The following is a 13,687-nucleotide window of genomic DNA, read 5'->3' on the forward strand; positions in this document are numbered from 1 at the left end:
AAACTAAAAATGTTTACCATCGATCCGTTTTCCGACTCTGTACCAACCGGTGACAACGTCACTCGGTCTCTAGTGGCCAACTGGTAGACGTTCATCATATGTGTGGCCTGAGCGTGTACCATTAGATCCCATGCGTTGTCAAAGGATTCTTTGCATTGGACACACACCAGAGACACGAAGCCCTCGTTCAAATTTGCCGGCCACTCTGTTGGATCAAGACAAATTATTATTATTACAGTCTGCAGACAGCTGATAGTGTGTGGAAAAACATTAGGAATTCTCAGACGTTGTCGCAAGAACAATATTGGAGTAGTCTTTTACAATAAATTGGCAATAGATACTTTGCCAGTGCAGAAACGGACCATAGATAGGTATGCAGCAACCAGGTCGAAAGGTGAGGAAGCTTCAGTACGACATGTCGACATATGGAAAACCCGAAATCGTGATAAAATTCTGGATAGTGGGAAGGCTGGTTATTAGAAAGACGATATTAAATTAAAGATTATTATTTTCAAATTTAATTACCCAATTTGTGGTCCATTACAGCTGGCGTCGACAAATCGACCGAAAAGACAAAGCATAAATTTCCCACTGTCAGTCGCAAGAGGTTCAATTCAATTGGGTTTTATTTGAAAATTAAATAAAAGTATATTATACTGTGAAATTTTCTCTTGTTTTTAAAGCAATGTTTTTTTTTCATAAAAAACACAAAACCATTAGATGGTTGCACGATTTTTACGAAAACACTTGCGCTCTATGCATATATAATTTACATTTCTGTTAAATCATAACGCCAATATTGCGATTGGAAACGGAGAGGGACTTTAAACGTTTAAATGAACCGTTTATGAATACATATTTTGCGATTTGGGTAGGTGTGTCTAACTCGGATTTGGCAATAATGCATGTTTTTTATTTAAATAAAACCCTACCCAGTTAAGTTGGTTTTGGATATGTAAATATAAACCTTATAAAACACACATTTTTGCTTAAATAACAAATATTAGTTGAGATTACATTAGCTGTCAACTCTAATATAACTCGGTAGCAAAAAACAAAAAAAAAGGTGATATAATCTAGTGGTGAACTCACTGTTATTGTTGTTGTTGTTGTTGTTGTTGTTGACGTTAGACCTGGTAGAGTTAATGCATTTGCACGCGAACCGAAGCTTACAGTATTCTTTCTTGTGATCCAACATTCCCTGGAGTTCAGTGAACATTTCACGGCAATTTCCACAAATTAAAATGTCTGGGTTACCTGTAAACCGGCCATGACTATAGTATTTCGATCACCGCGGGTTGGACCTATGCATGACTATACCGTTCGACACCGACGTCAGAAAATAATGTGCATCACTGTCCAACGACAATGTCAAACTTACTGTAGAGTTTCAGTTGGTCAGGGACAATGGCGGGCGAGTGCGCGGTATTCTGCTGTTGAATCCCGCAACCGCTGTTCACGTTTCGGCCCTTGGCTACGGCGTTGGCAGCAGTAAACTGATGATTGATCTTCTGGCGTTTTGAAGATTTCGATCCGTTACCGCCGTTGCCGTTGTTGTTGGCCGTGGATGATGCGTAATAACTATGGTGTATAATAAATGAATAATAATAAGTACGCCGATCGGTGTAATGAATCGAAGTAACCGGGTTTTTAATTTTGAAAAGGAAAAATAAAGGACCAAATCGATTACGCTCCTGCACACACAATGGGCTGTAATTCATCTGGTTTCAGAAATTGCACTTGAATCACGTCTCTCTGCCCTGTTTTTTCCGGATCATAATTCTTCGGGCCATTAAAAACGTCTCGCCCCTCCCCCCTCCGCCGCCGTCTCGATACGGTCGATATGGCTATCCACCTATCCAGAAGCTATTGATTTAATTTTATATTATACGTTTGAAAGATTACTCGATTCTTAACGCTGAGCAATTTTGTATTTTTTTTTTTTTTTTCAAAATTAAATTCTCCATCGTTTTTTTATACCATCAAGTCAACAACTGTCTGATGCTTTAAGTGCATTTCAAAATAAGACCACTAAGGGCAACTTAATCCTACGTTTCGTTGTCGCATTTACATTTCATGGACCGTACACCCCACGTCATTTAATATTAACAATAACAATATGACCCCTAACTTTGTGCTACCCGTCAATGAATTTAATATGACAAGTAAAATGCCTTCAATGGACGTCGACAATATGGTTTCTGTTAAACTCTCGTGTGCTTTTTATTGTAATAATATCGTGTTGGCATCGTCACTTTTAACTTAATAAAATATCGTTTTTGCTAAATTTCAAATAATATTGTCTAAATAAATATGATTTCAGTTGTAATGATAATACAACAATTAAATGAAAACCTGGAACTAGAACGCAATTTAATAACATACCATTTTATATCTTAAAATCTACTAATTACTGAAAAGTATTTCAAACGCTAGTTTTAAAGTCTTGTATTTCTAATACTGTTCGTTTCTGCCTACATATGCTTATCGTTTTAATGCCTGTGCTTAACTCTTAATTATGATTATAACAAGTTTTATTCGTACAATATTTTACTGTTGAATACACCGCCGGCATAGGCTACGGTACTCCATCGAGTTGTCTTTGCAATTATAATGCTCGTCCGGCTATAAACGCTCATTGCACTAATTCTTTGAGAAAGCACAATATTATATAATATGTAGAGATCGGCGGCGCACTCTAGTGTGGCCGTCCCCGGGGGATCCTTGATTAATAATTTCCGTCTCGAGGTGTCGGACAATCCTATTATGCTTTATTTTCCTGACAAAACGAATAAGCGTCGTATAGTTTTATCCGATAAGCGTTATCGTCTTGGCCGTCCCTGCGCTAATCACGGTAACGCCGAGGCTTAACGGCCGCACGGTCGGGCAATTAGCGCTAGACTTTCGTGTCTTTTATATTTACTTCGAACCCGTGTTCTTCTTCTGGATAATAATAATTATCCGTCTTCTGCGGTAGCTAACAATTACAAAAGCAACCCTTCCCCGGTGCCCGTGCCGAGGCGCGTATGTGTGTGTGGCAAATGCAAGTTTTGAACGCGGCAAAACCGATTTCGAACACGGTCCACGTAACCGCCGCACGAGGCCTAACGAACTCCACACCGTCGTTTATCTGGCTCGTCAGTCCGTCACTAATGCAACATAATAGCGGCGACGGCACCGGATTTCGCCCACTCCCTCCAGCCATGACATGCAGTCACCGCCGCGCCGTACTATTGTCATATCGAGTCCAAAGCGCGCATAAAGTTTTATCGTCCGCACGACTCTCGCCGGCCTAAATGTACACACGTTGTGTCTAGGAGCCCATTTCGCTTTACGCCCTCCCCCCCCCCAAAAAACCCCCCCCCAGCGCGTTTCGATCAACCAATAATATTCCGATCGTAGTCATATTTACCGTGTTTGCCCCGAAAGCGGTGGTTGAATTAATAAAAAAAATCCCACTTCAGTTTCAGCACACGGACAGATTCGGAATCGGGTTTTTTTTGTCGCCAAATACTAAAAAGATTATTAAACTCAATGAATAAAAAGTAAACGATTATGGGGGTGCGCTAAAGTCCTCCCTCCAATTGCGACTATCATATCACACATGTGATAAATGGTAACCGTACATTTAGTTACACGAATCTGCTTGGCGCGTAAATCAAACATTTTAAGTTAATGTATTTTTTTAACTCACTGAATACTATACTTCTCAAAAATAATCAAGTCATATTATATTAACTATTTATGAAAAATGTCGGACGAATCCATTCCGCATGCTTTGCAAAATACATTGTTGACCTATTGAACCCAAAAATGTATCGATAAGCAATACAATTTCAACTTTCCCTTCGCTATACAGTCATCCATATTGTTGGGAACTTTTTGAAACCGATGTGTTATGACATGTTTCAGTAGTTGTTATTTTCAAGCAGTTTTGCGATGACTTTAATTAGCATTAATTATTGTTCTCGGAAATATTGACAAAACCATATTTTATGAGAAGACGTAACTCGTAAAAGTTCATATAAACTAATCGAGATAAAAAATGTGTTAGTCAAAAATGTGTTGAAAAGTTAAAATAGGTTTTTTTTATAACGAGAGGGTTTATTCGAATAGTTGTAAACAAAATATACGGTTTAATCAGAGAAAACCATCTCATGACAGCGTTGAGCATTGAAAGCCGGTTGAGCTACATAACGATGATGATTAATTAAAAGTACATTGGATCAAATGGCCAAAAATTAAATAGTTAGGTCGGGTCAGTAAGTTTAGGTAAAATTATTTTTAAAATTTTTATAGTTAGACTTAGGGTTAAACAAAAGTATCATATTACGGGATAATCAACACCAGTTGTATACTGATATAAATAATTAATATGGGTTATACACTCATTGTCAGCTAATAGAACTTTTTGTACATCCGCCTTTATGAGTAGCCAATTTGCGAAGACAAATAATCGAATTTTCAAACATTTGTACTCTTTTCAACATTTCTTTATGGGTTTTCTATTGTTTAATTTAATATTAAAATGCCGAGGAAAAAGACCATTGCGAAAACGGCGCGTGCTTGTTTAAACGTAGATTATCTAAATTTTATTTTTTACGCCGTCGCATCTCCTGCCGTTTAACCCCGACATTAGCATCTGAATTTTAGCATTCGTTTAGCATTACTTTTGTGGCCTTGTATATCTTCGAGAAACACTCGTAAAATCGACACCCTTCGCCCACGCTGGCGGGTGCATATCGACTGACGATATCCATTAAGGTGGCTATGTACAAAAGGCGAACGTTTTGAATTCAATTAATTTTAAATAATGTCTCGTCAGCGTCGGATGCGGTCGGTGCAAAAGCGTTTTTCGAGTTGTCTGTTTTGAATAATAGATTTTTTTTTTATTATTATATATTTTCCTTATTTCCTCGCAGTTTTTCGCCCTCAAAAGCGATGGTGTAACTCGTCCTTTGCCTCCGGTGCTCCTAACCGCGGACCCCGTTTCTTCCCCCAATGAAAATTCAATGTTTTCCCGTTTTCGCACCGCATCCACATCGTCGTAGGTATTATTTGCCAACTTCCACGTGTGGTACTTAACGACCGTATTGGTCTCTTACCCATCGGCCGTTCGCCGTTTAAACACTACCGAGGTGACAGCAAAGCGACGACGAAATCAATTAAAAGCAACTGGTTAGGCGAGGGGAAATGGATAAAGTTGATGTACGCAGTTAAATCGTTTTACAGTGTTCACCTCGAGACCGTCAAACATAAACATTTATGCGTTCACCATCATCCATCATCGAAATTCGAACGAAAGCGAAACTTATAAATATTCAAACGCGTTTCTTGGACGACTCTTACTGACAGTTGCTGTACTTCACGTGCGCTCTTACCCACCAGGAACGTTTGCATTATTAAACCAGCTCACTACCGAAGCCGACACCCAAATGTCACACGACATAGACTTTACCGCTTATTGATGATTTTTCTACTTTCTTTGTATTTTTATTTCGGATTTGATATTTTATGAAATTTCCGAATATACATATTACCTACCGCTCGACCTTCGAAAAGACCTGACGCACCAATCAAACATAGAAAAACAGAAGATTTGGTAGCGGATGCAATAATAGTATGTAAACAATATGTAACCGGAACCTAAAGTAAGAAGATATATATAATATAAATTGTAATGTTAACGAAGAAAAATAGTTTTGCAAAAAAAAAAAAACAATTTACTATCAATGTTAACTACGATGATATAAAATTGCTTTCGTTTTATGCGAAAATAAATAATATTTTACTTGGGTTATAAAGATTTGTATTACCTCTCTTTGACGCGACTTTAATTATACAGCTAGATAGGCTATAGCACTAAAGAGCAGTTTTTATTTTATTTTCAGTTTTTGTTTCTTTTAGTAAACTAGCTGTATAAAGTAAAATACAATTTGTATTTATTTATATAACTTTTTTGCAACTGACAATAACTTATATTTTAAGTCTATTGAAATTAAAAAAAAAATAGTAAAACATATTATGTCCTACATTTTAAGGAATACATGTTTCTTATGATTTTAACACTGTACCGGGTAATTCTTTTAATACCCAACACTAGTTTACTCTTAAAATAATTGCAGTTGGGAATTTTTCTTTTTTAAATATTTTTATATTTTTTAATATTTTCTAGAGTTTTATCAACTTAGAAAGTGTTAATATAAATATTTAAATTGCGAATATTTTACTGACCGGTCGATAACCAATTTTGAAAAACTATTTTTTAAGTTATTTAAATTTAAATTTAAGGACGGGAGGTAGAATAATGCGCGTCCTTCCACCCGTCATAGATTTTTAAACTTTAAAACTATTTATTAAAAACTTGTTATCGGCTTGTCAACATTTTCAGAAAATAATTCTTAAATTAAAAAGTTATTAAAATATATACGTTACTATTTGAGTTTCAAAAGTTGATAAATCTCTAAAAAATACTTAGAGATAAAAATGTTCTAATATTGTATTATAGCATAAACAAAAAAAAGGCGTTAGAAGAATCACTCGGTATATTTATTTATTATGTACAAATAAAAAACATATTGTAAATAACATATAAAACACCATTGTGTTATGTACAATAAAGTAAGCGGATGTTTTTTTAAAACCAGATGCTTGTTTGTGTGTAATTTAAACGAGAACAAAAAAATATAAATTTTAGTATAATTTTTTTATCGTAACAGTCTTACAGTGTTTTTGCTATGTTTGTACTAAATACAATTTGTGTTTTGTTGTCGTTGGCCGTTTTTTGTGTACAATCCGAACCGATTAAGCATATTACAAAGTTACATTGTTATTACTCAAAGTATGTGTTAAGTTTTTTTAACCTAAATGCTAATTATTTTTCGAATGCGTTTGAGACAAAACAGGAAGATGAAAAAATGAGAAACGAAAAATTTCTAGAGTTTTGCCTTGTCGTCCAATCGCACGATACAATAATAATGGCTATGCTCGACGAGCTAAGATATTTGGAAAAATACATTTATCCGAAAGACTTGTTAATGGTAAATTTGTATTTAAATAATGTCCACGGCGTTACACACATTCTAGAAGGTTTTATGAATTCCGGAACAAAAATAATGCAAGGGTTAGAGCGATTTATTGACAGCAAGTCTAACGGTCATTTAAATAAAATCGAAACCAGTCTGGCGTTGGAAAAAACGAATGAATTATTGTCTGGATTAGTTGAAGGCGATCTTAAAGTCAAGACAAATTTTATTTTCAGTAAAATAAAATACAACAAATGTAAATTGGATACACATTTTAGGGATACGTTGAGAAGAAACACATATTTGGACTTTCATCCGGTGAATATGTTGTTTTGTCGATTAATGACTGACGATTATACAACGATAGAAGTAGCGAACGTGCCGCCGGATTTCTTTACAAACAATAACGCCGACCGTGATAAGTTATACCTCTTATGGGACGTGACTACAAACTGGAAACAAGACAATGGGAATTATGCGAAAATGTCTGACATATACGAGCTCGTGAAATCGACTTACGAACCAGATTACGTACGATCTTACCAGCAGCAAGTATTGGCCGCCACATTGCATCCCGTGTTTATGTGTGCCACAACATACTTACACGTGATAGACAAGATATTCTATCCTGGCGACGATAAAGTCGACGACGTGAACACGAGAACCGGCAACTACGAACAAAAAATCGGTCATCTGGGCGAAGCAATAGTCAGCTGTTTTTACGAATTAATCTGCTTAAATTTGTTTCCGGATAGAGTGCAAAAATACTTGGAAAAGTTTCACGCTGAAATTTCACTGATAATTAAATTTCCAGAAAAAAAATATTTGCACCTCGCGCCAGGGAAATGGATTCCGTGGCTGTTACGGTTGTGTTCTGATCCAATGAGAGTCAATGAATTACAGTTCCACAACGTAATAAAATCATTCAAAATAGACACAAATAAAAAAATAGAAAAACTCATAACAATAGCTCAAGATGAGATTTCCGAAATCGAGGATTACGTCTATACATTGGGCAAGTATAAGGAAGCTTTCCACGCTGTTATACGGACAATCCATCATGAACACATGTTTTTAGACAAGCCATTGGACCTCCTACACCTGCTCGGGGAAAAAAATTCAAATGATAAATTATAATAAGAGTGATGACGACATCATTAAAATATTTGATCAGTTATAAAAATGCATTATACTTATATTTTATACCTATATTTTTTTTAATGATACAGCATAAAACGAATCCAGTCTTATAAATCTTACATGAAAAATAAAAACTCAAAATTATGACCTAACCTAAAATCATAAAAGTAAATTGTAAAAAATATTTTTACATGATGTCTTTAATCTTTATATTGTGTACCTAATATATAATTCGCTTAGCTGAAAAACATATATGTTGTATAGTTTGCATTTTACAAAACCAATAGTTTGAATTTATTAAAATACCTTACTACAGTTTATACTTGTAGCCACTTATAATGTATATGGCGATTTCAACATTTTTTAATTTAACACTTTCAGCAAAATGTCACCGATTTGAGAAAATCATTAATTAAAAAAATGATGTTCTAACAGCAGCACGAGAGAGTTAACTATTAAATTACGATTTCAAACTGAAAAACATATTTTGTTAAAAATCGGTTTAACTCTGGTTCAAGAAAATATAAGTTTTACGGAATGAGATATTTTATTAAATTTAGTAGTAAGATAAAAAGTTATCTTGTGATTCGTGAACATTTTAAACGAGCAGGTACGGGACCGACAATTACGACGACGCTATATTTAAATTATTCTTAGCTTAAAAAAAATCAGGGTCTCGCTTTCGTTTAACTCCAATTTTTTCTTCCCGGGTTGCTCTCGCATCAGAGTGTAATCGATTTTGTTTTTAACGATTATGCTATTAAGTTAAACTGTACAGTTTTTGTAATACATACCTGTTGTAATAGTATTCCCTGTAAAATAAAAAAACAAATAATATTAATAAAATACACTGTCACAGAATATTATACTCTTCATTAAAAATATTTTAGAAAAACACAAGCATTCTAATACAATATTACTATAAAGTTAATCAAAGAACCAGAAATAAAATAAACCAATGGAATTTGTAGAAAATATTTAATTTTGTTATTAATTATTGTTGTCCTTGAGTACTTTCCATTACTTATAGGAGATTTTGGAAAACCAATTATTATTGAAGAACGAATTATAGTAGTTATCGTAGCATATAATATTACATAATACGTTGAGCAATAGTATTTTACTACATAATAATTATAAGGCAACCACTGCATTACGCAATGATTTAATTTCAACAAAATAACGGTATTGTTATAGAATAAATAAAAATTTTTCCCTACACAACATTTTGTTTAACAATATTGTAGAAAATAATGATTTAAAAATATTTTAAATAATATATCGACAGATTTGTTGACAAATTTTTGTAAACATTAATACGTTTTTCCTGTATGGGAAACGCTTAAGTAGTGTAAGTATTTTAAAAATTATTAAACACTTTGTGTTTCATAAAACAGCATTTAGAAGTCCGTGAATGGTCCATATAGTTTTACTCAAATTATTATCTTATTATTATTTTTATTTTTACATATTGAAGCATGCAATTTAATTGATATAATTGAACAAATTCAGATAATCTTTATGGTATTAAAGTCTCTGATCATTTTTCTTGACATACACACACACACACATGTTTATGAATGACTGTCGTGAAATGGTATACAAGGTTGATGAACGTACTTTGCAAGACATGATCAAACAAAGCGACGTATGTTTTATTAAGAAGCGACTTATTTATACAATAATAAGGGAATGCAGAAAGGGAGCAGATATTTACATTAATTATCCGTATACCGAGGCAAGCCGGCAAAAAGGGTACTCCCTAACACTCGGAGATTATAATGTAGCGAAAAGCAAGTAGATAGTGAAAGACGCCGAAAGGGGAGGAAAATGTGTGTTCTAATAGGTAGGTACTAAGTTTAACCACCTGTGTACCTCTGTCGACCCTCGGTAAGACATTTGGTCACACGGATACTTGTTACAAGCACCCGGTGGTACCTACGGTGGTGGTTGGTAAGTCAACAAAATATTAGACCTGCTTAAAGCAGATAAGGCAGTAAAATAATATTGTTCGGCTTTAATGAACGCCAGCTCACCAACCTAGCGGCATGTAAACATTGCGTTCCAAGGAGGTAAGGGACGTAATAGAAACTAACGAGTATCGTTTACCATATTAAAAGATAATTTTTTTCGTTTTTATACAACAAAAAAATAAAAACACTTTAGCCTATTATATTATAATTGACAATTTTTTTCTGATCAGTTTTCTTGAGTTTCTCATGCTATTTTTTTATAACGCCCCGAGGAGAAGCGAATTTATATATTATATACGTTAAAACTGATAAAATAAAATCAAAGGTAAAAATGTATACGTTAAAAATAAAATCCCATTATAACGCTTCGAGCTTTGTTATAATCGTCATTAAAAAAAAAAACAAATAAATAACGTGTCCTAATAATGATACATTTTTAAAAATTAGGATAGGTTTAAAAAGTATTACAGCCGAACGATCCCTTAATTAGATACAATTTTGGGAAGTTAATATTGATATAGTTGGTATAACTAATCGAATGGTTTTAAACTTGTCAAACAATATAATATTAATGATGAATAATAAGAAAGCGATAACGATTTTGGTTAATAACGACATATTAGGTAACCTGAAATCTGTAGGCGGAACTCTAGAATAAATAAAAATATTTTGATTTGTTTAACATATTAATTTGGTTTTAAGCAATTTTGGAGTGTGTATTAACTATTTTTTGTTACAATATATACAAAGTTCAAAGGCAGCGCAGATACTAATAATAAAGGCCCAAGTTCACTGTGGTTTTATTAACTTAGCACATTGAAATTTCAACAATTATCAAAGTATTCCTAAAAAACCGCTTAATTATGTATAGCTATAGAGTTGACCATTGTTTTTGAATCAATAATAAGAGTGTATTATTAGTACTAATAAAAGAAATATTTCTCTTGTATTCTGAATGTAAATACTACTATATAATCTACTACGGGCAAATTTTTTTAATTTTTTATAACAAAACAAAAAAGAACGACGAATGAATTAAAAATCCCCGGGCACGTGGTCTCGTGGGAAATCACAGTTGGCCGCCAAAAAAACGTCTAGTTTTTTTTTGTTTCATTTTGGAGGTCGGTTTTATCTTTGCTACATTATTTACCTATGGAATAATTCAGATTTGTTAAAAACCCGGCACACACAATGGTCGTATTTAGTAATTACCCTGTGTAACGAAACCCCACCGCCCCTTTTTTCCTGCGGATTTTTATCTGAAATTGAATACGGAATGTCATCAACCCGCGCCACCAAATAAGAGAAAAAGGGGTTCTCGTCGAGAGTTATCTGACCGCGAAATTATAATACACACCCGACGGTAGAAAGACGGTTTTTTTTCCTCCTCTAATGCTAATTTAAAAACGTATCGTAAAAAACTGAAATATGACCACACCGATTTTATCAGAAATTTGGTTTGAAATCTGCATTGAACATGTCTGATTGGAATGAAAGTATGGTTACATATAAGTTATATATAGTTAAAACTTTCTTCGAATCATTTACTATACGTGAATAGGTACCTGAGTAATCATATGTGTAGCATGTTGTCGAATAATTATTAACATTCATTGGGATCAAAGTGAACATGAATTCAGCTTTGTAAACACTAAACTACTTCCAAGAATCGTAACATAATCATTGATTTTAACGTTCTAGTTTCTACTAGAATTATTGAGAAAATTATAATAAATTTTAAAATAACTGTGGACGAGTATATAAATAAAAAGAACTTTTAATGTAGGTATAAAAAAGCCAACGCTGAATTAATAAAACTATTATTGATTACATTTAATATTATATAGTATATTAAATTTGTTTGTAATTATTTTAATAACACTAATTATTGTTATTGTTATTACAATAACATAAATAATAATTATTATTATTATTATTGTTGCTATTATATTGGCTATAAGGTAAATCTCGAGGATTGGTTCCGGATTTATAATGTGGATCACGGATTCGCCGGTGTCCCGGAGGACGAGAATCCCACGATTTGATATAGGATATCCTGTATATAATATTTCGCCAAGTTTATTGCGTTGTTGTCCGGTGGGGGGTTTGGAGGGTAGAAGAAGCATGACGGGGCATGTATAAAGGTAGGTCGATAAGCTATTATACGTCTAGAGTAACTCCGTCGAGGACCGTAGAGATATAACTAATAAAATATGGTAGAAAAATTGGCTAACTTTTGTTATTGGAACTGGGCGGATCGCTTTCTTTGACGGTAGAAAAAGGAAATAGAGGAAATTTATAAGACCGACATGATTGGGTTAGGCAAACTCACAACACTATAATGTTGTCAATAATACGTCTGCGGACGAGGAGAGGTGGGGTGTGGGAGGCACGAGTTGTATCTCACAGTGAGCGAGATGACTGATGAAACTGAAAATCAACACACCAATTGCGATGTGGATGGTGGTAAAATGCGGTACAAAAAACAAATTACTTACCAGTCGTTTCCGGTTTTTGACAAGTTTTGCCTTTTCCTACCGGTTTGATGTGCTTTCGGTTCGGCCACTAGGTTAACGTCTGAAAAACAAAACGTGAAACAGACACAAAAATTCGTTTAAGTCTGTCTCCGCAAAACACAGTACCGTACAAAAGTCAAAAAGAAAAACTTACAAGTTTAAATTAAAAAAAAATAAAAACATGACAAAAAAAATCAAAATAAGTAACTAAATCAAAAAGTGCATGTTACAAATGCCTACAAAACGGTGGTGTATAATATATATTAAAAAAACAAATGTATACAATATATATATATATATATATATATATATTACGTCATAATATTTGATGTATAAAAAAATGTAAGAAAGCGATTTGACATTTAATAACAAAGTATTAATTTGCGTTGGAGCCTAAATAGTTGTGCACGAAAAATTCAATAAGTCCTGAAATATAATTATGATAATTTGTTCGGTATAAATTATAATATTATTTTCAACAATATTTTATAAGCCGATTATTTTTTCTCTCCAAAAAAAAGAAGAAGAAAATATCGTCAGATGAATTAGCTTGACTGTAAGCCGAGAGTTTTGAAGTACGCGCAATGACGTAGTAAATGGCATTATTATTATTGACTTTATTGACTGATTGGACCTGTGACAACGAAGAGTAAAAAAAGAAAACCGTATAAACTTTATTAACATAAATGATATAATAAAAAATAATTTTGCCGGCAGCGTTTTACGCGTTTTTGTATAGTAGTTTTGAAATGGAATAAAAAAAAGAAAAGACATAGCTGTCTATTTCCTTTTCTTTCGTATAAGTACCAACCAGCAAAGGTATTATCAAAAGTCAAAGGATATTCACGTTGTGTTTTATTTTGTATTTTATGATAAGCCTTCATTAAAAAAAAAAAAAGCCAAATTAAGACGCCGACGCACGCTATTTCACGTCTGATAAATGTTTAAAGGTATGCTATATTATTGTGTAGCGCGACTGAGTATATATTCTTTGTAACAATCGCTGGTGTTTTTGATTTCGTGTAGTCACCGT

The 13,687-nt window shown here is 33.6% G+C and overlaps 1 protein-coding gene across 3 annotated transcripts in view; it reads right to left on the reverse strand.

Annotated features, from left to right (window-relative positions):
• The window catches only part of LOC126838274 (putative uncharacterized protein DDB_G0267716), a 67,860-nt gene that overhangs the window by 3,298 nt on the left and 50,875 nt on the right, over positions 1 to 13,687 (reverse strand). For all 3 annotated transcript variants that reach the window (XM_050572576.1, XM_050572577.1, XM_050572575.1), the window contains 5 exons: positions 12,637 to 12,715; positions 8,960 to 8,977; positions 1,382 to 1,581; positions 1,093 to 1,257; positions 18 to 205 (listed from right to left, as the gene is read on the reverse strand). In XM_050572576.1, coding sequence (XP_050428533.1) covers positions 18 to 205; positions 1,093 to 1,257; positions 1,382 to 1,581; positions 8,960 to 8,977; positions 12,637 to 12,715 — 650 coding nt within the window. The remainder of the gene's footprint in view (positions 1 to 17; positions 206 to 1,092; positions 1,258 to 1,381; positions 1,582 to 8,959; positions 8,978 to 12,636; positions 12,716 to 13,687) is intronic.

The sequence above is a fragment of the Adelges cooleyi genome, unplaced genomic scaffold, assembly GCF_023614345.1.
Source record: "Adelges cooleyi isolate 19-005CV unplaced genomic scaffold, UGA_ACOO_1.1 ACOO_flye_CR_arks_rails_tigmint_CR_PRNA_30, whole genome shotgun sequence".
Classification (NCBI taxonomy): Eukaryota; Metazoa; Arthropoda; class Insecta; order Hemiptera; family Adelgidae; genus Adelges; species Adelges cooleyi.